This window comes from Budorcas taxicolor, chromosome 22 (assembly GCF_023091745.1).
Source record: "Budorcas taxicolor isolate Tak-1 chromosome 22, Takin1.1, whole genome shotgun sequence".
In the NCBI taxonomy this organism is placed as follows: domain Eukaryota; kingdom Metazoa; phylum Chordata; class Mammalia; order Artiodactyla; family Bovidae; genus Budorcas; species Budorcas taxicolor.
The window spans coordinates 1,131,067-1,158,098 of record NC_068931.1 but is presented as its reverse complement, the minus strand read 5'-3'; the positions used below and the strand labels follow the sequence as shown (position 1 = coordinate 1,158,098).

The 27,032-nt window shown below is 59.6% G+C and overlaps 1 protein-coding gene across 3 annotated transcripts in view; it reads left to right on the top strand.

Moving 5' to 3' along the window:
* The window catches only part of NFATC1 (nuclear factor of activated T cells 1), an 89,809-nt gene that overhangs the window by 48,182 nt on the left and 14,595 nt on the right, over positions 1-27,032 (top strand). For 2 of the 3 annotated variants that reach the window (XM_052660248.1, XM_052660249.1), the window contains exons 8-9: positions 3,738-3,870; positions 14,123-14,788. In XM_052660248.1, the coding sequence (XP_052516208.1) occupies positions 3,738-3,870; positions 14,123-14,788 (799 nt within the window). The remainder of the gene's footprint in view (positions 1-3,737; positions 3,871-14,122; positions 14,789-27,032) is intronic. The other variant, XM_052660250.1, reaches the window with a different exon arrangement.

Genomic DNA, 27,032 nt, shown 5'->3' with positions numbered 1-27,032 from the left:
AGGAAAATTTTACAAAGAAAATAGATATTATAAACCGTTAGACACCTAACAGCAAAGAAACAAAGATACATAAAGCAAAAATCAGAAGAAATATAAGGGAAAAGAAAAAATATATAATTGCCATAAGACATATCAACATTTCTCTGAGAATGTTTTATCAAGTGCAGAAGAAATAAGAATATGAACATCTTGAATGAGGTAATAATTTAAATGTAATAAATTTATATTTATTTTATATTACTCTTACATCCTATGGTGATTTTTTGAAGTTCAAAGTTCCTCCACTCTCTCTCCCTCGTCCCACTGGCCCCTCTTGATGGTGGCGTGTGGATGGTCCATTCCTGAGAACACAGGCAGTGGGAGTCATTGTTCAAAGTCTCATTCATGATAAGGACTGAATTTTCTCCGTTGGCCGCGAGATTTGCAGACGTGATCGCGGTACCCTCTGCCCTGTGTCTGGAATCCCCTCCCTCCACACAGCTGGCTTCATCAGGAAGAAGCACGTTGTTGTTCAGCTGCTAAGTTGTGTCCAGCTCTTTGCAACTCTATGGACTGCAGCATACCAGGCTTCCCTGTCCTTCACCAGCTCCCAGAGCTTGCTCAAACTCATATCCATTGAGTCGATGATGCCATCCAGCCATCTCATTCTCTGTCGCCTCCTCCTCTTTCTGCCTTCAGTCTTTCGCAGCATCAGGGTCTTTTCCAGTGAGTCAGCTTTTTGCGTCAGGTGGCCAAAGTACTGGAGCTTCAGCTTCAGCATCAGTCCTTCCAATGAACACCCAGGACTGATCTCCTTTAGGATGGACTTGTTGGATCTCCTTGCTGTCCAAGGGACTCTCAAGAGTCTTCCCCAGCACCGTAATTTGAAAACAGCATTTCTTCGGCACTGAGCCTTCTTTAGGGTCCAGCTCTCACATCCATACGTAACTACCGCAAGCATCTTTACCTGTGACTTTAGCTGCTTCTTCCAAGCACTGATCCATTTACAGAAACCTTCCCAAATGGTTTCAAGGTAAACCTTTCCTCCCAGGCCCAGGGAGGACACTTGTGTCCCACTGGCACCACCCCCGGGGTGTCCAGGCCTCTAACCTCGAACGCTGCCTCACGGCTCCTCCTGGTTCCCTTGGGGAAGTGCTGCTGGCTTAGGAACTCCGCTTCTGGACAAGGACTCCAGCCCCACAGTTACAGAGGTGGGCCTCAGGTTTGCTGTGACCAACACCAGCCGCTGGCTGTCACCCCGAAACAGAGGGCCTTGGCTCCAGGTTCCAGCCCCCCTGTAGGCCCAAGTCCTCTGCCCCCAGGCTACCCACCCCTTCTCCCTGGGCAGGAAGGAGAGGCCAGCAGAAACTGTGCATTTTTGGCATTGAAATAATTCCGCCAAGTTTGCATGTTCAGATTTTCCGTTGTTGGGTTTCCTTTTCCACTGTGAACAGTGCATATTTTAAAGAAAACTTAACCATTATCAGTCGTGTGTTCTGAGAGAAAAGCATGTGAACAGCAATGTGCTTCAGGTTTATGGTTTCACCTTTCTTATCTCTTAAATGAAGTTTACTTTCATATATTTCTTCTAATTATGAAAGAGTGCCATATTCATTGTGGAAACTTGGAAGATATTAACAAAGTTTAAAAAGGAAAACGCCTAGTGAAATTTCAGTGGGATGTGGCCACCATTAACATGTGGGCGTATTTCCTTCCACCCTTTTCCTGTCATGGGCGTGTATCTACACGCACACACACATACATACACATTATACATTTCAACAAGGCTGGGTGGCACTGCGTGTGTGGTTTATGTGTGACCTTAAGCAGTGTGTACAGTTGGTATGTATCTACACACACACACACACACACTATACATTTCAACAAGGTCGGGTGGCACTGTGTGTGTGGTTTATGTACAACCATGAGAAGTGTAGACGGTGGGTGTGTATCTACACACACACACACACGTACATACACATTATCCATTTCAACAAGGTCGGGTGGCACTGCGTGTGTGATTTATATATGACCATGAGAAGTGTAGACGGTGGGTTTTCTCAAAGTAAGTGGCATGAATGTGCCGAGTGCCGTTTGGACCTCTCGCCCTGGTGCTGGAGAGACAGGTTTCCCTTCTGACCTCTACCCTCACTGCACATTTAGTGGTCCATCCTGATTTAATAACCTGTCCAGCATATCAGTCTGTGCCCACATCTAAACAGTCCTCCAGTCACCTGGCCCCCCGACGTGGAACCTGCTCAGGGTTCCTTGCCCCACCGGGCATGTCCCGGTGCGTCCCTGCAGCCACTCCTGCGTCCCAGCTCTGGTTCTGGTCTCAACTCGAGCAAGCCCTCTGCCTTTCTGCCTCTTGTCCTCGTTTCTGCTGTTGACTCCGGTGTCTGCCGTTACTGAGCACCGGCTGTGTGCCCGGTGCCAGCATCACCTGCAGTCCCCTCCTCAGACCACTGCCCCGAGGTGTGTCTTCCTCATCCTCTCCCCTGTGCCAGGGATGGAGCGGAGACTTGGAGATGTCAGAGCCCGGGCTGAAGTGCAGGCCTGTCCAGCCCGGGCCAGCCTCCCGGACACGGGCTGCGGGGCTGGGGCACAGACGTGGCAGAGGTGCGGCCCCAGCAGGGCTCTGAGCACACGTGCCCTTGCCGGGTCACCCACCCTTGACTCCACTGACTCCAATAGAAATGCACTACATGTGCTCCCAGGAGACGGAGCCCAGAGCAGGCTGCAGGCCTGGCCCTGCCCGCCCCCTCCACCAGATGCCCTTAGCAGCAGACTGTGCCTCATGTTTTCACCTGTAAAGGGAAGAGTTGCCTGAAGTTCTCCTCACTTTTCTGTTTAAACATTCTTAAGATTTCATTATTAACCGGATTCAATCAATTTTGCTGTTAATTGGCTACAACTCTTAAAAGTGATGCCACGGATTTTTCTTACACATTTTCCTCTTGTTAACTGAAATCGTATGATAAAAATCATTGAAGAAACCTTTTAGGATGTGAAATCTTTTCCTACCCCACTCCCAAAATCAGGGCCTCTCTTTGGTGCTGAGGCTGGGCCCTCATGTGGAAGGCCGGGCACCTGAGCACGCAGACCCTCCCTGCTTCCTTCCCCCACAACACACGCTGGCCCTGCCCCAGTGACTCCTCTGTGTATCTGTACTTGAAAGGGGGCAGTTTGGTGCAGATGTTGCTGATGTTTCATTTAAAACCTGGAAGAGCAGCAACAGCCTCCGTAAAGCCCTGGTCCATTGTGCCTGCCTGCCTACCTTCCCGTCCCCATCCATCTCGGGGTCGTGACTTGGGCTTTGGGCCGTTGGCGTAGAGCATCTCCAGGGGGCACTTGCCCTGGGTCTCTGCTGCCAGTTACCTGGACAGGTGCTCTTGGCTCCACTGCAAGGCGGTGCCTGGGGGCTTATTAGTTTCCTGCAGGTCATGCTTGGGTTTGGGGACAGAGAGGCGTGGGGTCCTGCCCAGTGGCTGGTCCCCTCTTGGTACCTGTGCTCACAACTTCTCTCCTGACTCAGTCGGCAGCATCTTAGATGAAGCCCATGCCTCCTCCCCGCACGCCCCCCTCAGCCCCCTCTGGGCTCTGGCCACGCAGGAGCCATGGGCCTCAGGCGCTCGGCCGGCCTCTCCAGGGAGAAACCTGCGCATCTCACTCTCGGTGGGGTGACGGGGTGTGGTGTGGGTGGGTGTGTCCCTGGCTTGTGAGTCGCTCACCGCCCTCGCCCACCTCTTTCTCTCTAGAACTCGCTGGTGGTGGAGATCCCGCCTTTCCGCAACCAGAGGATAACCAGCCCTGTGCAGGTCAACTTCTATGTCTGCAACGGGAAGAGGAAGCGGAGCCAGTACCAGCACTTCACCTACCTGCCCGCCAACGGTAACGCTCTCTTTCTAACCGTAAATGCCGCCAACGAACCCACGGGGTGCTTTTCCTAAAAGAAAATCAGGGACCCTGACGTTTCAGTCGCTTCAAACCGTGTGGTCGCACTGTGGGCCCGGCCGTCATGTCCTGTTAGCAAGATCTCATCGTCGGTTCCTTCCAAACAGAAGTGGAGCTTTTGGTGTGCTTTCCTTCATACTGTGGGGTGGGGCTGCATTTGGGAGTGACTGCTGATCCTTTGGAGGCTGCTTGCCGATGTGAAACCGCCAAGGGGGCGAGAAGGTGCAGCTGTTTTGTTCTCAGAAGCTGATGAGGTGGCCTCGGCATGAGTTTAAATTCTCGAGATGCTTAAGGTGGAAATGCAAATAGTTGTCATGATTTTGCAGGTGCTTGAGAAATAAACCTGAGGCCTGAGGCTGGTGACTGGTGTGGTCATTCACTAACATGATGGTTCTGTCCCCAAGCTGACGTCCCACATAAAACTCTCAGCTGGAAAACTGCCTCTCCCCTCGACCGGGAGGCTCTCGCCCCCAAACACCCTTCGTTGTTGTTGTTCAGCCGCTCAGTCATGTCTGACTCTTTGCGACCGCATGGACTGCAGCATGCCAGGCCTCCCTGGTTCTCCACTGTCACCCGCAGTTTGCTCAAGTTTATGTCCATTGAGTCGGTGATGCTATTTCACCAAACACCCTTTGCTTGAGCAAAAACAGCTTGTTCACATGGTCCATTCACACACTTTAAGGGTGGTTTCTCGTTCTAAAAAGGCCTGTTTGCACCTGTTCCACGTTCCAGGCTATTTTCTTAAGGAGAGCAGCACTGTTGTTGCTTCTCCTCTGAACTCGTAGGCAGTTGTTTCCCAGCAGAGCTCAGCCCTGCAGCCTGGTGCCCCGGCCCCCACTGCCTCCTCCAGGCAGGCAGGTCTGTGTCCAGAGAGGACCAAGTCCTGATTCCATTGTGTGATGTAAGTGCAGCTGTTATACTGTGGCTTTTGTTCTGAAGACTTCAGAGATCCCTATTATCTAAGAGGTAAATCACATACTTAGAACTAATTGCAAAAGCAGCTATGTCCTTATGAAGATGTTTTTGGAGGCTTCAGTTTTCTCTAAATGTGAAACCCTCTGTGTCACAATAGACTAGGTGACAGAAAGCCCTGGAAAACCTGTGGCCATCAGACAGTAGAATTAACTGTTTTCCAGGAAAACAGTAGCCAAGGCTCTCCAGGTCTGAATAACGTGGTTTTGCTGTAAAGTCACCGCGTCACGAGCGTGCACGTGGACAGAGCCGCAGGAACGCGTGCTGCTGTGGGCCCGTGCACGAGGAGAATGTCTGCCCTCCTGCCCTGGGCCCATCTGCACATCTGTGGTCAGTACTGGGTGCACCTCTCAAGTCCTGCCTGCTATTGGACACAGTACTGCGGCCCTGGTGGCAGAAATATTCAGTGTTGACTTGAAAATGTAACAATCATGTACTAATTAAAATTCAAGTGCGGTTGACTAAAAATCAAATGTTATAAAGAAAAAATCACTTTCTGAAGCAGTGTAGAAACTAGTTTGAACGTCGTTTCCAACATTTCACTCCAGATTCACCTCCCACTAACACAGATGCCCCGTTGTTCAGGGGGCCTTTCAGATGGGGCTACTGGGGCCCCCAGAGAGATGTTGCTGAGGTCGTGGGCGGGGCTGTCTCGGGGCCCTCATCTCCCCTTCCTGCAGCTGTCGTTCAGTCCTGCAGGCCCCTCCACCAGCAGTGACCTGCCCCAGCTCCACACCCTGTCGCCCCTATGTCTGCCCAGAATGCCCCTTCCAGCTGGTGACCCTGCTCTACCCGCACATCCTCTGTCCATCTGTCTGTTTGTCCAGAGCATGGCTATGTGGCCTGGTCTCCCTTCACATCTCTCCTGGACATCTGCTTCATCCCCAGAGGCGAAGGGGGCCATGCCACCTGCCCCTGGAGCCCAGCCCTGCCCACCTTCCTGAGTGGTCTCCATGCCCCAAGGGGCTGAGATCACAGACACTCCACTGGACTACAGGTTCCCTGTGAGCAGCCCCTAGGCAGCCCTGACTCCTTACCAAATCACAGGGGCCATCCCTGTATGTGTGGGTGTTTCTCTTTTGAAAAAAATAAATGCGTGAATGAAAACAGAACTCAAGCTTCCAGTTTTGGGCCTCGTGTTCTCGCCACTGTCACCGCCTCCTTCAGCTTCAGGCTGAGTCTTCGCAGCAGTGGTGGTGCTGGGGCGGTGGGCGGGCAGAGCCCCACATCCCCAACCCCTCCCCACACCTTGTCTCAACCCTGCCCTCACCCCCGGAAGCCTCGACCGCAGGGAAACCCACCGCAGCCCCCCTGTCCCCTGCCGTCCACCACAGCACGTTAGCATCAGCCGTTCAGCCTGGAAGGGAGTCCTGGCTGCTGGCCTACATGGGGCCCAGGCAGTTTGGGTCCCGTCCCTGGTGGCTCAGACGGTAAAGAGTCCACCTGCAATGCTGGAGACCTGGGTTCAATCCCTGGGTCAGAAAGATCCCTGGAGGAGGGCATGGCAACCACTCCAGTATTCTGGCCTGGAGGGCTACAGTCCATGGGGTCGCAGAGTCAGGCACGCTTGAGTGACTTTCACTTTCATTTTCTTTCCCTCGTGGGGAGAAGTCTCCAGCTGCAGTGGGACACCCAGGGCGAGCCGAGCGGGCAGGGTCAGGCTCCTCGCAGTGTCTCTGGGCGAAGGTCGAGGGCAGAGCAGAGGAGAGCAGACATCCAGGCGCTTGTGCTGCAGACACACCGCATGTGGCCGGGGCATTTCCCTCGGTGTCTGGTTGGTCACCGTCCGGGTTTAACTCACAGTCTTCTGAAAGGAAGCGTGCAGTCTCTGGGGTAGCTGAGCTGAGGGCCCTGGTCCTGTCGTGGGACTGAGACCCTCCGGGGAGCAGTGACGGTCCTTAAGTTCCCACATACCAGCTGTGTTAAAGATGCAAAGCAGCCTGCCTGTGGGGAGCGGCCCCCGAGTCTGGGGGACGGCGGTCTCCACTTTAGCTGTGTCCCTGGAGCTCGCGTTCTTGGCAGTGCCCGGTGCCCCTGGGACAGGCAGCCTGCACGCAGGAAGAAGCCCAGCTGACGACCGCAGGGTCACAGAGGGAAGTCTGCGTGCTGCTGAGTTGAGAGTCCAGCAGAGCCTGGGGTCTGGAGAGCCGGGGTCTGGAGAGCCTGTCTCTGGTCTGAGATGCTTCTAGCTGTTCCCCAGACTGCCAGCTGTGGCGCCTGGCCCCCTGCCTACCTGTTGCTCAGGCCTCAAGGGTCCCAGAGCTTTGCCGGGATCATGAGAAAGCCCTCGGGACACTCAGGCGCCCACGTGGCCTCCGCCGACGGAGAAGCCGTCTCCAAGGGCCTGAGGCCGAGGGTCGCACACTTGCTGGGTCCAGGTCAGCCGGGTGGCCGGGGCTGGTGGCCGGAGTCACAGGCAGGCAGCTGTCCCGCCCGGGCCGTCAGCCCTGTGACCTTGCCTCACAGCCAGCTCTGGGCTGACCTTTCTGCTGGGCGCCTGGCTCTTCTTTCCCTGAGTTCGTGGCGCTCACATTCCATCCCGAGTCTTGACCTCCCAGAAGCCAGTGTGCATACCCGGCAGTGACTGAGGAAGGCGACCCGCCCCCGAGCTTCAGGGGCCGCCCCCAGGCCGCCCTCTGACCACTCCTCTGAGCCAGGCCTCACGGGTGCCCACTCTTTAGCGTCCCCTCACATCGCAGATCCGAATGGGCCCCCACGCCCCCTCCCCACCCCATGTCACAGCTGCATCTTTGTGGCCTTGACCGCAGGGAGCCGTGCCTCTGATCCTGAGATACACGTGTGTGTGTGTGTGCTCGCGTGTGTGTGCGCACAGCCTGTGTCGCTTGCTTGGAGGAGCCGTGTCCAGAGCCCACTGAAGCTGGGGCTTCAGTCTGTCCCCACCCTTCACCCTGAGGGCCCCGGGCTGAGCTTTCTCACCTCGTCTTCCTGGTGGGAACGGGGGGCCGAGGAGAGGGTTGCAGACAGACTTCTGTCCACACCAGGGTCCGGCTGGCCTCGCCTCATCTCAGAGGACCCGTTGGCTCCCTGACTGGGCAGGTGCTACAGTGTTCCCCCAACATGGGCGGAGGGCTAGGGGTGTCCTTCCTGGGCCTAGAGCCCCTAAACTTCTCCCCAAAGGCTGAGTGGGGCCGGGTGCAGGCAGTAGGGCGGTGCGGGGAGAGCCGCTGTGGTTGGTGGCCTGGCCAGTGTCCCTGGGTGTTCTGGAACCTTGCAAGTCAGCTCAGCCGTGTGGCCAGGGGGCTGGGCAGGGTGGGGGCTCATGCGGGCACCTGGCTAGGCTTCTCCTGCTGTTATGAAACCCCAGGTTTGTGGGCTCCCTCACAGCTCTAGCCGGGCACGAGGGATCTGTGTTTCCAGCTCTTTCCACGTTAAACCTGCCACACAGGGGAGCTGGGAGCTGGTCGCCCGTGTCCAGGGCCCTGCTGCTGGCCCCGGAGGGACAAGTTGGGGGAGGGGGCTTGGACACTCTTTGCTGTGGGTCTCAGCTCCTTGCTGTGGGTCTGGCCTGCATGCCGCTGGCTTTGGTGTCTGAACCTGGTGGTGGAGAGCCCAGGCGTTGGAGGGGACTGGAGACTGTTTACCTCTGAAGGCCTCCATGGGGTCAGCCCCATCAGCTGTCTTGACCAGCGACTGCTTCAGGCTGCTGCCCAGCCTCGACTCTGCAGGGAGTGGTCTGAGCCTGGAAGAGAACAATGATGGGGGCGGGTGAATTGGGGGCCTGAACTGGTGGGAAAGAGCGTGGGCGCCCTTTCCGTGGGGGTCTGAGCCAGGAGCCCAGCACACCAGGCCTCCCCTGCAGAGACCATCACACACAGCGGAATGAGGAGGGTGGAGGGTGGACACCGAGGGCCACCGAAACCCAGGGCGGTCTGAGTCAGGCGTGAGGCCAGGCCCCCAGGCACAACCTCGCAGAGCGACTTGGTGACTCCTGGTCCCCACGAGGCACTCACACAGAGGTCACCCCAGGCCGGCTCCTGAGCCCCCAACGAGTCACAGCCCTGGACGTGCAGCTGCCTGGACCAAACGCAGGAGGGTGAGCCACGGTCCTTCTGATGCAGCTTTCGCGGCACCTGGTGAAACCCGAAAGCACCCCACTTGTTGGTTCATTTGGTCTGTTCTGCCTGCCATCCATCATCAGCCTAACCAGGGGAGTCGGATTCCCAGGCGGGGCCGACCCAGCAGTGCCATCGCCACGGACGGCCAGGCCGCCTCGCCAGCTCACACCCCACGTCTGCCTTAGAGCCATGAAGCCAGTCCATCTCAGTGTGCCCGAGCCTGCAGTCGCGCCATCTCTCGGGGTCCCCTTGACGCTCCTGCAGAGCTGCTGGGCGGCACCCCCAGGATGCCTGGGGGGTCCCGGAGAGGATGGGCCTCCCGCCCCATCGGGCTTGGCCGGAGCTCCCACCAGCACAGACCTGAGGTCTCAGTGCCTGCCGCAGTCATGAGGTTCCCGCCCCGAGCCGGGAGCTTGTCCTCTGGGACCCAGGACCTGATGCAAGTGTGTAGAGAGGCTGGAGCTTGTCCGCAGAGGAGACGTCACTCTTGCTGGCGTGCGCTTGAGACCCCTCGTCCTCTGGTCCGGCTGCCCGCCCCCAGGACTTGCATAGGGGTGCCCGCTCACTGGGGCTGGCAGCTCAGGCAGCTCCCGTGCCCACGATTCCTGCCTCAGAAACCATGCCCTGAAGTTATGTTGTGGGTGTCTGTGTTCATGGCTCGAATGTCACGTAACAAACAGAAGACAGTTTGGGCTTTGCTGTCTGAGGACAGCCTCTCTTATGCCGGCGGGGCCGGGCGGGCTCACGGAGTCCTCGTGGGGCGCTGTCCTCAGGTGGCTCTGCAGGCGCCGGGCGGCATCTCCACAGAGGTCCCAGCCCGCCTGGGAGGCTGAGGTCAGCTCAGGTGCTGGGGGTGCCAGGGAGGGGGCCTGGCCCATCTGGCTCGCAGATGCCCCCCCATTGTGTCCGCTTCACTGTGTCCTCCCGTGTGTCCCCTCCATGTCCCCCTGTGTCCCCCCATGTCCGGTGTCCCTGTGCCCCCGTGTCCCCCCATGTATTCCCTGTGTCCCCTCACTGTGTCCATGTCCCCCTCCCTGTGCCCCCCTCGTCCCCATGTCCCATGTGTCCCCCTCCCTGTGTCCCCTGTGCCCTGTGTCCATGTCCCCCTCCCTGTGTCCCCCCGTGTCCCATGTTCCCCCGTGTGTCCCCCTCCATGTCCCCCCATGTCCTGTGTCCCCCTCACTGTGCCCCTCCATGTCCCCCACATCCCCCATGTCAATGGACAGTGAGAGCCTCTCTCAGTACCACGGCCCGCGGTGTCGGCCCTCTCCCCTCCCTGACCCGCCTCCTCCCTGCTGTCTGCCTCCAGATGCCAGCACCCGTGTGGGGCAGGTCCGTTGGCCGCAGCCCCTTGGGTTGTGGGCTCAGCCCAACCCTGGCTCCTCCTGCGGCAGCGGAAACCGTGCTCGTCGGGCCCTCAGTCCCCTCCTAACTGGACGTCACCTGACCAGGGGCCGTGGGGCAGCCCCGAGGCCACGCAGCCGGCAGGTGCTTCCGGGGCCCGAGTCCCCCCACCCACGTGCGGTGTGGACGCAGGCCCTCGTCCCGGGTGTGGCCATGTCCGTCCATCCGTCAGGAGAGTGCCTCTTCTCGGCGTCTGTCACTGTTTCTTGTCCAGTCGTCTCCGTCTGTATGCCATGCCAGGTGTCGTGAGGAGAGCGGGCAGGTGTGCCAGGACCCCGTGTCTGCTGCACGCTGCCTGGAAGTGCCCCCGGCCGGGCTGACTCGCTGGGGTCTCCCTCAGTCACCGTCCTGGCACTGTGTGGAGCCCTCAGGGTGGGCGGGCGGTCGTCTCCTTAAGAGCACGAGTTTCTTCCCAAAGGGAGCCATCGAGATGGCCTCGTGCTGGGGCTTAAGGGTGGGGGCGAGCGCCGGATGCAGACACGGGAAGACGTCTGAGTGAGGAGGCCCCGCTCGGCCGGGTCACCGAGGAGCCGGAGCTGTGCGCCCGCGAGGACCCGGGGGCTGCAGGTGGGGGGAAGCAACCTGGGTCACGTCCACCCTCTGTGGTGGGGACTCGGGGTCCGCACGGACTCACGACCTGACGCCAGTGCCCGCGGCCGCACAGACGCCCTCCTGCTCCCGCCCTCTGCCAGCCCCGGGGGTGCGGGTGCTGCGAGGCAGGCAGACCAGCCCCGGCGTTTCCCCACAGCACCTCCAGAGCAGGCGAGGCGGGCGGGGGGCTGGTTAAAGCGCTGGAGGGGCACCTGAGGAAGGAGGTGAAGCCTGCCTTGGCACCAAGCTGAGGACCTGGCGTGGGAGAGGAGCCCCGAGGGCGATGGCTTAACTTGCAGGACGTGGAGAGGAGCCCCGAGGGCGATGGCTTAACTTGCAGGACGTGCCGCTCCGAGGCCCCGGGCCCTGCACGTGGGCTCCGACGCAGAGCGTAACTGGCGCCAGCGGCCGCGGGCTTGTCGGGCGACTTCAGCGCCAGGGCTGCCCGGTCGGAAGGCCCCGCCCCAGCGCGCCCCCTGCCGCTTCCTATGGTCCTGGCTGGAAGCCGTTCCCCGGTCGGCAGCGCGGTCCGTGGAGTCGCGGCCTGGAGCTCGGACCACCCCAGGCGGGCGGCCGGCTCCTGGGGAGGCCACCTCGCCCGCGCGGGAGCCGCCTCACACCGGGCTTCTCAGCGGGCAGCAGGTGAGCGCACCGCTGGGTCTGTGACCCGTGGGACTGGCGTCTCTGTCAAGGCCCCCGGGCCGCTCTCCCCGCCGCCTCGCTGGGATGTGGGGCTCAAGGCTGGAGCCCCAGTCAGGAGGCATGCAGGGCTCAGACCCAGTTGAGGGGTCTCCTGAAGTGGCTTCCACGTGGGGCCCCAGGCTAGGGGGACGGTGCTTACTGCAGAAGCCCCAGGCTGTGGCCGCCGCTGACCACGGGTGTGCAGATTGGAGGGGAGGGGTCGCATCTGAAAGTGGTTCTGCACACACCCTCAGACGTGGGGCCCACAGGCACACGGAACCTTGGGGACCCAGCCTGGACTCAGAACAGCCTTGGGCCCAGCCCGCGCCCTCCCCTGCAGGGCGACGTCCATGTGGGGAAGTAGCACACCCACGGGGCCGCCGGAGACCCGCAGGAAGGGAGACACGGAGTCAAGGAGACCCGCCCCCACGGGCCGCGGGAGACCCTCAAGAAGAGGGACATGGAGTCTCGGGAGACCCACACCCACGGGCCGCGGGAGACCCACACGAAGGGGGACTTAGAGTCACGGAAAACCCGCACCCATGGAACCGCAGGAGACACATACGCATGGGAGACCCACAGGGCTACTGCAGGAACCAGGACCTGCGGGTGTTTCCCGACATGCAATCCACCCGGGACAGCTGGCCCTTCTTCGCGTCCGCCGGCAGCCTGTGAGGCGTCCCTGAATCCTGCCCCGTGGCATCTGGAGCCCCTCACACAAAGCCCTGACCAGCTATGCACTCGAGAGAGAAGTCTCTCGCCCAGTAAAGGACTGCCAGTGCCGCTTGGGCACCGGGCAGGCCAGGGCTGCGGGAGTTGGCCTGGCTGATGGAGACTGACCAGCACCGGGAGTGAGGATGCCTGCTGTGCCCACACCTGCCATGCTGGACACATCCTGTCCAAGGATGCCAGGGACACCCCAGCTTTCCACCCGACATGACTTTGGGGACGTGAGTGATGACCCTGGCTCTGCCTGCAGGAGGCCGCACGGTGGCCATCACCCACTCTGCTCCTCCCCAGCCTTCCAGCTGCAGCACTGCCTGGGGACCTGGTGCCTCCCTGCCCACAGAGGCAGGAAGAGCAGGAACAGGGCTGGGGAGGGGGCACAGGGAGGGCAAGACCGAAGGGAACGACTCCGCTGGGCATCCCGGGTACAAGCCGGGACCTGGCGACGCTGAGCAGGGCCACGTGCTCTCAGGCCAGTGTCCCCAGGTCCCAGCTATGCAGCCACGGTGCTGCCCAGGCTTCCTGTGGACGGGCTTTGGGAAAGCCAGTCCTAGTCCTCCAGGCTGCTGTGGGTTGCAAGCACCAGCCATAACAGAGAACAGATGTGCACCCACACTGGCTCGAGACCGTGTTACAGCGAAGCTGCATCTGAGAGAGGAGCTTTATTTACTTAAGGCGGAGGTTGGGTGTGCGGAGGCCCGCGGGCCGGGAGGAAGAGGGGCGTTCCCTCCGCGCCGCCCACCCCAACGCCAGGAGGCCAGCGTCACACACACGAAGAGGCGAAGACATGATCAGGAGGGTCTGGTGACACGCGTTGTCCTTCCTCCATCTGCACATGGCAGCGCCGGGCGTCTGTTGTGAAATCAACGGTGCTCTCGCCAGTCGCTCTCCAGGGAACGCTACCATCAGGGTGTCCCTTGTGAGCATGTGCATAAGAGGCAGCAACCAAGGAGAAATGAGACACAGGAAGTAAGCCGGCAGGCGGAGTGGGCACGGTGGAGCCCGGCCCACCGCAGACCCCAGGGCACGGGGCTCAGCGCCCTCAGGGCCTGGTCAGGCCCACAGCCTGGAGGGAAGGAAGGGACCGTCCAGCGCCTGTGGTGCCACTTCCAGCCCGGCTTTCTGCACCCTGGGGGTACCCAGAGGCACTGCGCAGGACCCTGTGACCGCAGTCGTGCGTTTTCCCCTGGGAACGAACCCGTGCGCGGGAAGGAGGACTGGCATTCTTGGTGGTGTAAAAGGGTTTGCTTGTCTAACGGCTGAAGTCTTCTCTCCTGCAGCAAATGGACACTCGCCTTTTCTGTTGGATTTTTACTGATCTCTGAGCGCCATCTTACTCTCTGCTCAAGTTCACCCCATGTCAGACACTTATCAGATAGTATGTCGGTAGCAGCAGAAACGCAGTAGTACATCCAAGTTAAAATTTTCACTTTGATTGCTACAAATCCACAGGCCCTTGGGTCCAGGCTTCTGCTACAGCTCGCAGATGGGTTTTTATAGCACATTAGTGCTGCAGGAGAGTCCAAGGAAAACAGTGCTCTCGGCCTGAGAACCAGCTGCAGCTCTCCCGAGCCGATGACTCACGCTCTCGTTCTAATTGGGTGGGAGAACCAGGCAGGAGACACACAGGGACTCAGTCAAAGCGCTGTTTGTTTTCGGAGGGTATCCTAGCCACAAGCCCGCCCCGGTGCTCCCATCTGCAGCTCATGTTTATTTAATTTTTTTTTTCCTCCTCGCAGTTCCAATCATAAAAACGGAGCCCAGCGATGATTACGAGCCTGCCCTCACCTGTGGACCAATGAGCCAGGGCTTGAGCCCGCTCCCCAAGCCTTGCTACGGCCAGCCGCTCGCCCTGCCGCCCGACCCGGGTGCCTGCCTCATGCCCGGCTTCCCATCCCGTCCGCAGGGCAGTGCCAGCCCCGAGCTCCACGACCTCTCCTGTGCCCCTTATGGCTCGGCCACGGCAGGCCCGGGCCACAGCCCCCTCGGACTTCCGCGGCCAGTCGGCGGGGTCCTCGCCAGCCAGGAGGTGCCGAGACCCTCGGGCGTGCCTCCTGGGCCCCCCCAGCCACCGCCCCCGACTCTGCTGCAGCCACAGGTGAGTCCGACGTCGAGCGGTAGCTGCTCCCCGGGGCGCCGGCCAGCGCTCTGTCCCCACAGCCCCTCCTCTCCGCTGCCGCCCGGGACCCGAGAGCCGACCCACCTGCAGCCCTGTGGCCCAGCGCACCCCTGCGGGACGGGCCACCAGCAGCACCAGCCACTCGAGGTTCCGAGCAGCGAGCCTGCCGCCGCCCGGCCCCCGCCGCCGCCCGAGGTGCGTGAGGACAGTAATCGTAGTCTGGCCCCCATTTCCGTAACGGTCAAGCGAGAGCCTCAGGAGCTGGACCCGCTCGACCTGGATGACGGTAAGTGCCCGCCGCAGCAGGAGCACGCCCAGCCCTGGGCCGAGGGGCCCCGGCCCGGAGCGTGCCCACTGCCCCAGGAGTGTGCCCGGCCTGTCACTCCAGAAAGTCCCAGCGGTCAGCAGTGCCACCGTCAGCCAGTGGGGGACGCCATCCCCGCCCAGTGGGTGCCTATGCTGTGCATCCTGGGGGCACGTGGTCCCTGTGGCAGTGCCAGGTGTGGTGACCACGGTCCCTGGAACACGGCCCCCACCAGCTGAGATGTCCCGTGAGGACAAGAGGCCTCCTTGGACTCGGCTGTGGGCCCAGCTTGTTGCTTAGCATCTGAAGTGCCTCTCTAGTTGCGTGAACCGTCATTAAGTGGTCAAATAGCTAAAAGTGAGTGGCTTTCACCCTGTTCAGCTTGTGAAACCATGTGTTCTGTGCGTGTTTGCCGTTGCATCCAGCCCTTTGCAACTCTCGACTGTAACCATCCTGGCTCCTCTGTCCGTGGGATTCTCCAGCAAGAACACTGGAGTGGGTTGCCCAGATCCGAGGGTTCTTCCTGATGCAGGGATCAGGCCCGTGTGTCTCCTGCACGGGCCGGCGGGCTCTTCACCACTGTGCCGCCTGGGAGCCCAGTGATCAGATCGGGGGGCGGCGCAGCACTCCAGCGCACCCACCCAGCACAGCGCCTGCTCCGCTGGGATGAGTTTGGGTGGATGTAGGGCGTGCTTTTGGGATGCCTGCAGTTAGGTTGATGATGCAGACTTTCTGATGTGAGGTCTTCCTATGAAATGATGGCAGATGCCACCTGATTGAGAGATTTCTTTTCTTGCTTTGGGACAAAAGGCCAGGGCCCCAGGTGTTGTCACAGGTGACTCGGTGCTCGTGTGGGCCCCGCATGGCGCATCTGTGTGGGCGTCTGGCCTCTGTCAGCCAGAAGCCCATCTCCCTGGTGTGCGTCACTCCCTGAACAGGGTATGACCCAGTGCCTACCTGCTGCCCAGCTCCCCAGCTACAGGACTCAGGGAGCCCAGGAACTGCAGGACAGTCCTGGGCACAGCCCCACACCCCCACCCCGTCAGCCACCTTGGCCTTTCTGCCTCCACTGTTGCGGCTCCTGGCCTTCTCCCTGAAATCGGAGCCAGACACGTGGGCGTCTTCCTTCCATGACTGCCGTCTCCCCCATGCCTGTGTTCTGCGCCAGGGACCCTCCAGGGAGAGTCGCTGGGCGTGCGGTCCCAGGCGTGGGCACAGGGCCCCCAGCACCCACCCTCACCTTCGGTGCCCATTCCCACCTGAAGTGTGGGTACAGCCGGACTCGGGACACATGGGCCTTCCTGTGGGGACACCTGGTCACAGCCCCCAGCCCAGTGACCAGGAGGGCCCTGGGCGTGGCAGGTCCCCGTTCGCTCTGGTGGACCCAGGGCCTAGGAGGTCTCCCTCCGATCGGGCGGCCTGGGGCCCTTCCAGTGCCCCTCCTGGTCCTTCCTCACGCGAGCTCACCAGCTCATGAGTGTTCTTGTTCCTAAATGCTCGCTTCACAGGAGGCGCCCCCTTCGCAGGCTGTGCTTGTGGGTTCCTAGAGAGGCCATCTCTGCTCACCATGGTCCCAGCCCAGGACCTACTCGCTCACCGGAGCTACCATGTAAATGCGAGTCAGCCCCTTGTCAGTGACCGTCTGGTGCAGAATAAAGGCATCGTGAGCCTGGGGACCTGAGTCCCCAGCCTGGATACCAAGGGGGTTGGGGCGGATCTCACTGGTCCTTTCTGACTGGGTGGGGAGGGTACACAGGTGTCATGGGGCGACTGGGGGCCTCGAGGGGTTTCTGTAATGCTTGGATGACTTAAGAGGGCACCAGTAATCTAATCCCTTACCGGCCTCGCCTTTACACGTCATATGTGGTCGAGGTGTCTGAAAATTAATTTGTGAAGAGAGTTGGTGCCCAGGGGTATGCGCACCGCGGCCCCAAGGCCTGATCCAGGGGTGTGTGGTGCAGTCCTGAGCCCTGCGGGGAGAGAGCATCCATCGGCTGGGGCCGATCCCTGATTTAGAAACAGGCCCCTGTGAAAGGTCTGGAGGAGATGGGGGGATCGTTGGAATTCACTCCAGGCCATGTGAGTCTCTACTTGTGTCTGGGTTTGAATTTGCAGCCCAGCTCAGGAAGGTGTAGACAGAGAAGATGGAAACAAGAGTGAAAAACTAAATCAGAAAATTAGAAACCACTGGTTTCAAGTAGCCTTGACATTAACAAGCAGACACTCCATCCTTGCCGTTTGAGCCCAGGAAGAGACGAGATACAGACCAGGGAACCAGGACTGGGCGGAGGGTGCAGGGGAGTCTCCTCCCCACAGGACAGGGGGCTAGCTCTGGTGGCACTGGGGGGCCTGCCCTGCCCTCTCCTGGGCTTTGTCCTGCAAGCCCTGGCTCCACCCCCAGGGCAGGAGGGCCCGGCGTTTGCTGCGGCTCCCGTGGGGAACTCAGCCTCACACAGGCTCAGGAACAGAGCGACTGCGCGTCTGACCCCATGGTGACAGTTCAGGGCACTTCTGCCAGGCTGGCCCCATGGTGATGGTTAGGGTGACTCCTGCCAGGCTGTGTGCCCTCCCCACTGGGCTCTCAGAGGCGCTGTGTTGGCCAATAGGAGTCAGGGGCCTATGGGGGCTCCTCGGGCTTGCTTGTGATGCTCGTGGTGCCAGGCCTGTGAACAATAAGAGCTCATTTCATGTGTGTTCTGGTGTTTTCTTTGAAGTTTTTGTTTTCTAGAAATGTAGAGTGAAAAGGGCAATAGTAGGATAGTATGTCCAGTTCCAGGGAGCCAGGGCGTTTGGAGCGCATAAGTGAATCTTTCAGAGACAGGAAAGGTGCTGTACCTTAGGCAGGACGCCCATGCTCCCTGCACAGTGAAGCCCTACGCACAGCAGGCCAGTGCTTGTGCCAAATCTCCATTTGCTTCAAGGACATGCCTCAAGTGGACCCCATTTCTTTGTTTTTCAGACGTTTCTGCTGTTGTATCAGTAGTATCTGGCCCATAAGTAACTTTGGTTATAAGTTATTCTTTGGTTCAACAACATTCATGGAATTTAAACTTTCATTTTGGATTTCTCAATCATGGCGGTATCACTAGATACCTTTTTTAAAAAAAATTAGCTTTGTGGTCTTCTCTTATTTTAAATGTGGATTGAATGTGTCCTAAAAGCTACAGTGTTTCCTTGGTGATTTCCATGACCTGTGCCTTGCTGGGCTGAGCCACACAACCGCCCAGCAGCTCCTCCTCTGGGTGTATACATGGCAGTTCACACACACGTGCACAGCGGTCTGTGTGTCCTGTACTCATTCCCCGGGTGTGCACATTGTGGTTCACACTCACACGCACAGCGGTCTCTGTCTTGGCTCCACACGTGGGCAGTTCCACACGTGCAAGTGGTCTCTGTGCCTTGGCCTCGCTCCCTGGGTGTACGTGGTGGTCCCCACACGTGTGCACAGCAGTCTGTGCCTGAGCTCCCTCCTCAGGTGTGCGTGTGGGTGTCCTGGACTTGCTCCCGTTGATGCGGATCTGCTGGCAGTATTGTGAGCGTCCCTGAAGCTCCAGGGCCTGCCCCGTCTTTTCATGGGGGCCCCTGTGTTGCTGACTTGAGGATCCGCTTTGTGAGCCAGCAACTGTCTCGGGGTGTCGCTTGTTTGCTGCTGCCGACCCCGCCCATGTGTCTCCCCAGCCCACTCCACGGCCTCAGCCACAATCGGCCCTTTCAGCCCCCTCCAGGGGTCTCGGGTTTCCAGAAGTCTCATGTCATTAAAACAACAAGCAGGTGGAGCAGGCGGCCAGGCTGTGTCTGCCTGAGTCTGCCTGCGCCCCCACCCCCCCACACCCCCCTTCCTTCCTGAGCTGGGGCTGCTCTGGGACCGAACGCAGACTTTCCTCATGGAAAGTTTTACTAACCTGGCCCGGGGCCCAGCTCTGAGGCCTCCCCGTTCCTAGTGATGATTGAAAGAGTCTGGATCAAACACGCTGGGTCGTTAGACGGTGGGCTCTACCCGCTGGGCGGAGGTTGCACTCGGCCATGCATGGGTCCTGAGGGTCAGTCCTGATGGCACGGCATCCGGAGGTGGCTGGGGTGGAGACTACCGTCAGTCTGGTGACCCGCAGGCCTCATCTCTCAAGACAGGAGTCCCGGGAGCAGAGCCCCCGCCCGCACCTCCCAGAGCCGAGAGTCTGGAAGGGCACAGAGCCCTTTCCACACTCGGCCCTGGGAGCCTCATGGGGACGTGAGTCTGTCTGCACAGGGACCCCACGCCAGGCTGCCAGGGACGCCATGCCTCCAAGAGTCAGACGGTGTGAGACTTTGGAATAAATACTCTCCTCCCTGTCTAGATGGACCTGAGTGACAGGCAGTGACGGCCGGAGCCCTGGACGCTGCCACCCCACCCTGGGCGGCAGTCAGGCCTTGTGCGTCTGTGGTCCTGGCCGGTGTGTGCGTTCCTGCTGCGCCCGCACTGCTGGGATCTGCCGCTCGAGAAAGGGGGGAGGCAGGGGCCGCTCTGAGTGTCCGCTGAGTAAGGGCCTTTATAAATAGGCGCTGTGCCTGGCCCCTGGGACACAGCCCGCTGAGCCGTGACGGCGAGCATCTCCTGGCCTCCTGCAGCTCGGGTGACCCCACAGCTTCAGCATCCGCCGCTTGGGGCACCCCTCGGATGCTGGATGCCGACATGAGCAGCACGCAGGCCGCCCGACTCTCATCCAGGGTTCTTCAGCCCAGTTGCTTTCTGGGCACTTGAGGGGCATCTGGTGGTTTGCTTTCAGCTAATGTTAACCTTCTGCCTTAATCCTAGGTTTTAGCTTACTTCCTTCTCTAAGTGGAGAATTGTTTGACGTTACTAATTTGAGGGAAAGAAAGAGGAATCTGACGTGGGGGGAGGAAGCGGAGGGAAGAGCTTGGAAGATTTCATGGAGCCAGAGCCACTTAGCTCTGCTTGGGCCAGAGGCTGGTGCTGGCCTGCCGTGCTGGGGCCCCGTGGGCGTGTCGCGGTTCGCGGTCCCTGTAGGCTGGCCCCGAGGGGCAGAGTGTTGGCGAGTGAGTGCGTCAGGACCAGAACACGGTCTTCCTGGTGGATGTGCCTGTGCGGAGAGGTGGGCGCCTTCCCAGGGGGCTTAGTCAGTGCCGCCCCCGTTCCAGGCCTGCTCTCCACGGCTTTGCTCTCCGATGCCACACGTTTCAAAGCTCTTCCTCACTGAGGAACAAGCAGGCCTGGCAGCTCCTCTCAGACACTTGAGCCCACGCCTGGCACATGGCTGTGCTCTGTCCCCAGAGCGTGACACCAGGGGAAAGGTACTCAGAAGCCCCGCTGCCGACGGGCCGTCAGGCCTGGGGTCTCTGAGCAGTGCTGACTGGGGCGGAGGGCCCTGTCTAAATCTGCTGGATGCCTGTCTTTTCGAGAGCAGTGGGCGTGTGGCTGCCCTGCCCTAGAGGGCCAGGCAGAGGGCCAGCAGTGTGTGGCACTTCTGAGCGACCTTTCTGATACAGGAGTGTCCCTTCCATGTGGATTCCTGAAGGACAGTGACTGCCTGGCATAGCCGTCCACCGGGTCCAGGCGAGAAGAACCCGGGTGGTTGGTGTTCGAGAAACTGTGTTCCCATCAAAGCTGTGTGTGTCCTACCTGACACACTATCACCAGCACACAGAAAACCCGGACAACAAGAATAGTGCCAGCACACGGGCTGGGCTCCTTCCAGAGCGACTGTACGTGGGGTCTCTGTTGACGAGTTCAGCCTCACAGCAGCCCTGAGCGGGCCGAACCGCCGATTCAGCCCGTGCTGTCAGAGAGGGAGGCTGAAGCTCGGAGAGAGGTGTCACTGGAGCTGCTCGGAGCGCGGCGGGGACAAAGCCGGGGCTCGCCGTGACCCGCCCGCCAGCCCCGATGTCAGCGCTGGCTCTGGGCCCCCGAGGTCGAGCTGTGTCATTGAGATGCAGTGAGCAAAGACTCCTGCTCAGGAGTTTAGCTTTCATGTGTGGACTCGCCTCGAAAGCCAAAGAGAAGTGTGGAGTGCGCTATGTGTTTCCTTCAGCAGAGAATCCCTTTTACTAGTGGAGGCACTTTTTGATGGCCCAGGGAGAGCTAGGGGACAGGCAGGGCTTCCAGAGTGATGCAGAGAGGCCCTTGGTGAGGTATCAGTCCCCAAAAGCAGTGAAAACACCGACACAAATTTCAGGTCAATTATTCCAGAACCTGACACCTACCCAGAGGCAGAGCAAACTGGGAAGCATTTATTCAGGGCAAAGTGGACCCTGGGAGACGATCTGTGGTGCCGTAACTCTGGGCTGTTCCCCTCCCCCCGCCCCGCGGCGTGTAGCCACATAACCTGGTTCAGTCCGTGATCGGGGGCCCATGATCGTGCAAGCCGTGTGGCATGGCCAAGAAAATAGACGAGCAGCGTGCAAGATGGGTGTATTCACAAAACAAGAGTCTGACAAAGGACTTAGACTTAGCGCATGTGAAAGCTGCGTGTCTCAGTAATAAGACAGCCTGGCCAGAAACTGGGTAGGAGATTTACGTAGACATTTCTCCAAAGAAGATACATGAATGGCTAATAAATACATGAAAAGATGCTCAACACTGTTAGTCTTGGGGAATGCCAGGAAGACGCCTTTTCACACCCATGAGAGATGCTGTGAAAAATCAGAGACAGTAGCAACTTATGGGGAGCATGTGGAGAAACAGAACTCTGGCAGGTTACCAGTGGGATATAAGGAGTGCAGTCGCTTGGGCCGTGCCTTTGCCAGAAGACCCGACAGTCCCACGCTCAGACATCAGCCCAGAGAAATGAACACGTATGTACACATAAAGACTTGCACACAAATGTACTTAGCGGCATTGTGTGTAATATCCAAACATGTGAAACAACCTAAACGTCCATGGAACAGATTTTAAACAGTGTGCTATATCCATACCCACAAGGAGGAATGCAGTACCAATTCGCGGTAGGACATGGTTGAACCTTGAAAACATGTGGAGTGAAAAAGCCAGACACAAAGGACCACAATTTATGTGGGCCCGTTTATATGAAGGTGTCCAGAGAGGCAGCCTGGCCTGGGGATGTTTCTAGTCTGGCCTCTTGTGCGGTTTCATTGGTCTTACATATGGTTTTGTGAAAACACTCGATGCCAAAGGAGAGAAGTGCTTTGGAAGCGAAGGCATGTGTGTATCGTGTGTGTTTGCTCCTGTATGTGGAACATACACAGCCCTTTTTCAGGTGCGATGGGAGAAAACTCACAAATTCTATATTTATATGACACAAAATAATGCTGATAGCAGAGTTTCTCTTGGGGAATAAAAATACGTGTGCTTCTCCATCACTTACTGTTTAGCTAAATAAAGGATTCTCTTTAAAGCGTGAGCCATGTGGGTCCTCACGTTGGCTGGGCACAAAGCCTTAAACCCCTTTACCCTTTTCAGTCTGAATTTTGACACCAGGTTCTTCCTTCCTTACAGATTACAAAGTGGACACTTCCACACAGTTAAGAATAAAGACGATCCATCCCCCCACTCAAACATCCGCCCTTATCAGGCCCAGGGGACCCCGACTAATCACAGCCTGGTCCTGAGACAATGGGCCGTGCTGGCCTCCGGAGGACGTGGACAGTTATCGCCCAGAACCTGGGGCTGGCTCTCTTCTGCTCTGAAGCAGAGCGCACAGTGCTGGATGTGTCCTCAGTGGGGCAGGGGGCCTTATCAGCCCCAGCCCACCCTCCCTTCCCCGGGAAGGCTTCCCCACTCGCCATATCAGGCCGCACAGCTGCCGCTCTCCAGATACGGCCCGGGAGCGCCCTGGGCGGCATGGGGAGACCGCCGTGATGCCCCGGCTCCGGCTGCCGGGTCTGGCAGGAGGAAGCAGGGAGGTGTGGCCGGGTAGGCCTGGAGTCCAGACGTGAACCAGGCCCCGCCGGCTCCCTCTGCTGCCCCCGGGGCTCCGGGGACAGCCCGTCTCAGGCCTCCCCGTCCTCTCTCCATGTGCCGAGCTGGGTTGGTTTGCAGACCGCTCCGTGTCTCTGCGGACGTTTCAGCTGAGACTGGGCAGGGCCCCAGCACTGGCCTTGGGAGATAACTTCTCACCTGTGAGTGGGAGTGAGGTCGGAGCATTCTGTACAGCCAGGAAACTCACAGACCAAAATCGGTGAATGAGAAGGTCACTGGGGTGGGGACACCCGGGGGAGCACCCAAGAGGTGGGGGCACTGGGGGAACACGCAGGGGGGACCCCCTGGGGGGTTGACACCCGGTAGGGTGGGGTCACCTGGGGGCGGGGACACTGGGGGACACCCAGGATGGACCCCCTGGGGGGGTGACACCAGCATGGTGGGGACACCCAGAGGGGGATACCCAGAATGGGGGTACCTGGGGGGACACCCGAGGAGGACACCCAGGGTGTGGGGACAGCCGGTGGGGAGACACCTGGAAGGGGGAGGTACATGGGGGGACACCGGGGGCGGGGGGGGCGACACTCCTTCCTCTCAAGGGTTTTCTCTGGGATCGTCTTTAGGATGGTGCCCAGACAAGACAGCAGCACCAAGGTGACCTGCCTGCATTTGATGAGAGAAACCACACTTTGGGCATTTCCTCATAACTGCTGTCCCCAGACTGAGACTGGCCGGGAGGGGGCAGACCGTGTCATGTGTCGGGGCCCCGTCCTGGCTGCGGGAGAGCCTGCTGTCTGCTGCTCTTGGCCGGGCTCCTGGCTTTCACAGCGTCAGACTCAGAATCGCCTTTCTGTGCACTTTCCTTTTTTTTTGTCCACAGTAGCTATTGCCAGCAAGCTGTAAACTACCATATATCACTCAGGTTTAAGATCCTAAACTTTAAAACAAATTAAACTCTTGTTGACATTGTAATAAAAATCAGAATGGAACGGGCGGCTCAGTAGAAGTGAAGTTCAATTATTTTTGTGGATTTAAGATTGTTTTCTGGGATTCGCAGGCTTACAGGGCAGCAAGCGATTTCCTCTTGGCAGACAGTCGGTCAGAGGAAAAGCAGTGGTGGCTGCAGAGGTGGCCGCCGCGGGCCATCACCTGAGTGTTTGCTCTGGCGGCGCAGGGCCGTCTGCAGCCATGCTGGAAACGCAGCGTCCCGGCCGTGTTGGAGGGGAGATGTGCAGGCAGCTTTAAGGCATTTTAGTTTAAGAAAGGAGCTGAAATCATGTCTGTCGGAGACTGCCTGTCACCTCGGTGTTCTGCTGGATGGAAGACGGCCCTGGAAGCACAGGCCATTGTCCTCCAGCTCCCGTCCACTGTCCAGGCAGCAAAGCGCAGCACCCTCTGCCCCTCCTGGCAACCCCCAGGCCTGTCACCCCCACACACACCCGTCACCCACCACCAGACCCCTCACCCCACACACACCCGTCACCCCACACACACCCATCACCCACCACACACCCGTCACCCACCACCACACCCGTCACCCCCCACACACACCCGTCACCCCCCCACACACCCGTCACCCTCACACACACCCGTCACCCCCCCACACACCCATCACCCACCACCACACCTGTCACCCCACACACACCCCTCACCCCACACACACCCCCTCACCCCACACACTCCCGTCACGCCCACACACACCCGTCACCCCACACACACCCGTCACCCACACACACACCGGTCACCCTACACACTCCCGTTACCCACCACCACACCCGTCACCCCACACACACCCGTCACCCCCTACACACCCGTCACCCACCACCACACCCATCACCCCCCACACACACCCATCACCCCCACACACACCCGTCACCCCCCACACACACCCGTCACCCACACACACACCCGTCACCCTACACACACCCGTCACCCACCACCACTCCCGTGACCCCACACACACCCATCACCCCACACACACCCGTCACCCACCACCACATCCGTTACCCCACACACACACCCGTCACCCCCACACACACCCGTCACCCACCACCACACCCGTCACCCCACACACACCCGTCACCCCCACACACACCCATCACCCACCACCACACCCGTCACCCCACACACACCCCTCACCCCACACACTCCCATCACCCACACACACACCCGTCACCCCCACACACACCCGTCACCCCCACACACACCCGTCACCCACACACACACCGGTCACCCTACACATTCCCGTTACCCACTACCACACCCGTCACCCCACACACACCCGTCACCCCCTACACACCCGTCACCCACCACCACACCCGTCACCCCCCACACACACCCGTCACCCTCACACACACCCGTCACCCCCACACACACCCGTCACCCCCCACACACACCCATCACCCACACACACACCCATCACCCCACACACACCCGTCACCCACCACCACATCTGTCACCCCCCACACACACCCGTCACCCCCACACACACCCGTCACCCACCACCACACCCGTCACCCCACACCACACCCGTCACCCCACACACACCCATCACCCTACACACTCCCGTTACCCACCACCACACCCGTCACCCTACACACACCCATCACCCCCTACACACCCATCACCCGCCACCACACCCGTCACCCCCCCCACACCCGTCACCCACCACCACACCCGTCACCCCCCACACACCCGTCACCCCCACACACCCGTCACCCTCACACACACCCGTCACCCCCCCACACACCCATCACCCACCACCACACCTGTCACCCCACACACACCCCTCACCCCACATACTCCCGTCACCCCCACACACACCCGTCACCCCCCCACACACCTGTCACCCCCACACACACCCATCACCCACACACACACCGGTCACCCTACACACTCCCGTTACCCACCACCACACCCGTCACCCCACACACACCCGTCACCCCCTACACACCCGTCACCCCCCACCACACCCGTCACCCCCCACACACACCCGTCACCCCCCACACACCCGTCACCCTCACACACACCCGGCACCCCCCCACACACCCATCACCCACCACCACACCTGTCACCCCACACACACCCCTCACCCCACACACTCCCGTCACCCCCAAACACACCCATCACCCTACACACACCCATCACCCACACCCACACCCCTCACCCTCACACACACCCGTCACACCCACACACACCCGTCAGCCCCCACACACCCGTCACCCTACACACACCCGTCACCCACCACCACACCCGTCACCCCCCACACACCCATCACCCCCCACACACCCGTCACCCCCACACACCCATCACCCACACCCACACCCCTCACCCTCACACACACCTGTCACACCCACACACACCCGTCAGCCCCCACACACCCGTCACCCACCACCACACCCGTCACCCCTCACACACCCGTCACCCACCACACACCTGTCACCCCCCACACACCCGTCACCCCCACACACCCATCACCCACACCCACACCCCTCACCCTCACACACACCTGTCACACCCACACACACGTCACCCACCCACACACCCATCACACCCACACAACCCGTCACTTCCACATACCTGTCACACACCCGTCACCCCCACACATACCTGTCACTTCCACACACACCCGTCACTTCCACATACCTGTCACCAACACACACACCCATCACTTCCACACACACCCGTCACTTCCACATATCTGTCACCCACACACACACCCGTCACCCCCACACACACCCGTCACCCACACCCCTCACCCTCACACACACCTGTCACACACACACCCATCACACCCACACACACCCATCACTTCCACATACCTGTCACCAACACACACACCCATCACTTCCACACACACCCGTCACTTCCACATACCTGTCACCCCCATACACCCATCACCCACCACCACACCCATCACCCACCCATACACCCGTCACCCCACACACACACCCATCACCCCACACACACACTGGTCAACCTCACACAAACCCATCAACCCCCCCACACCCGTCACATCCCACATACCTGTCACCCCTACACATACCCGTCACACCCCACCACGCCCATCATCCCCCACACCTGCACCTGTAACCCCCAAGCTATGACACCTCCTTCGCTCACCAAGATGGAGACAGTCATTCCCATCAGATCCACAGCAGCTCTCTGTCCTGTACGTGGCTTCTTGCCACGATGCTGCAGAATCGCGAGCTGCAGAGAAGTGTGCAGATGGAAACTCGGTGACAGGTTAACCCGACGAGCCAGGTGCGCTCCTGCAAATGGGCTGTGACCTGGGCTCTCCAGCAGCCTCTCACAGCATCACGCCCCTGCCCTTGCCTGCCTTGCTCTCTTCTG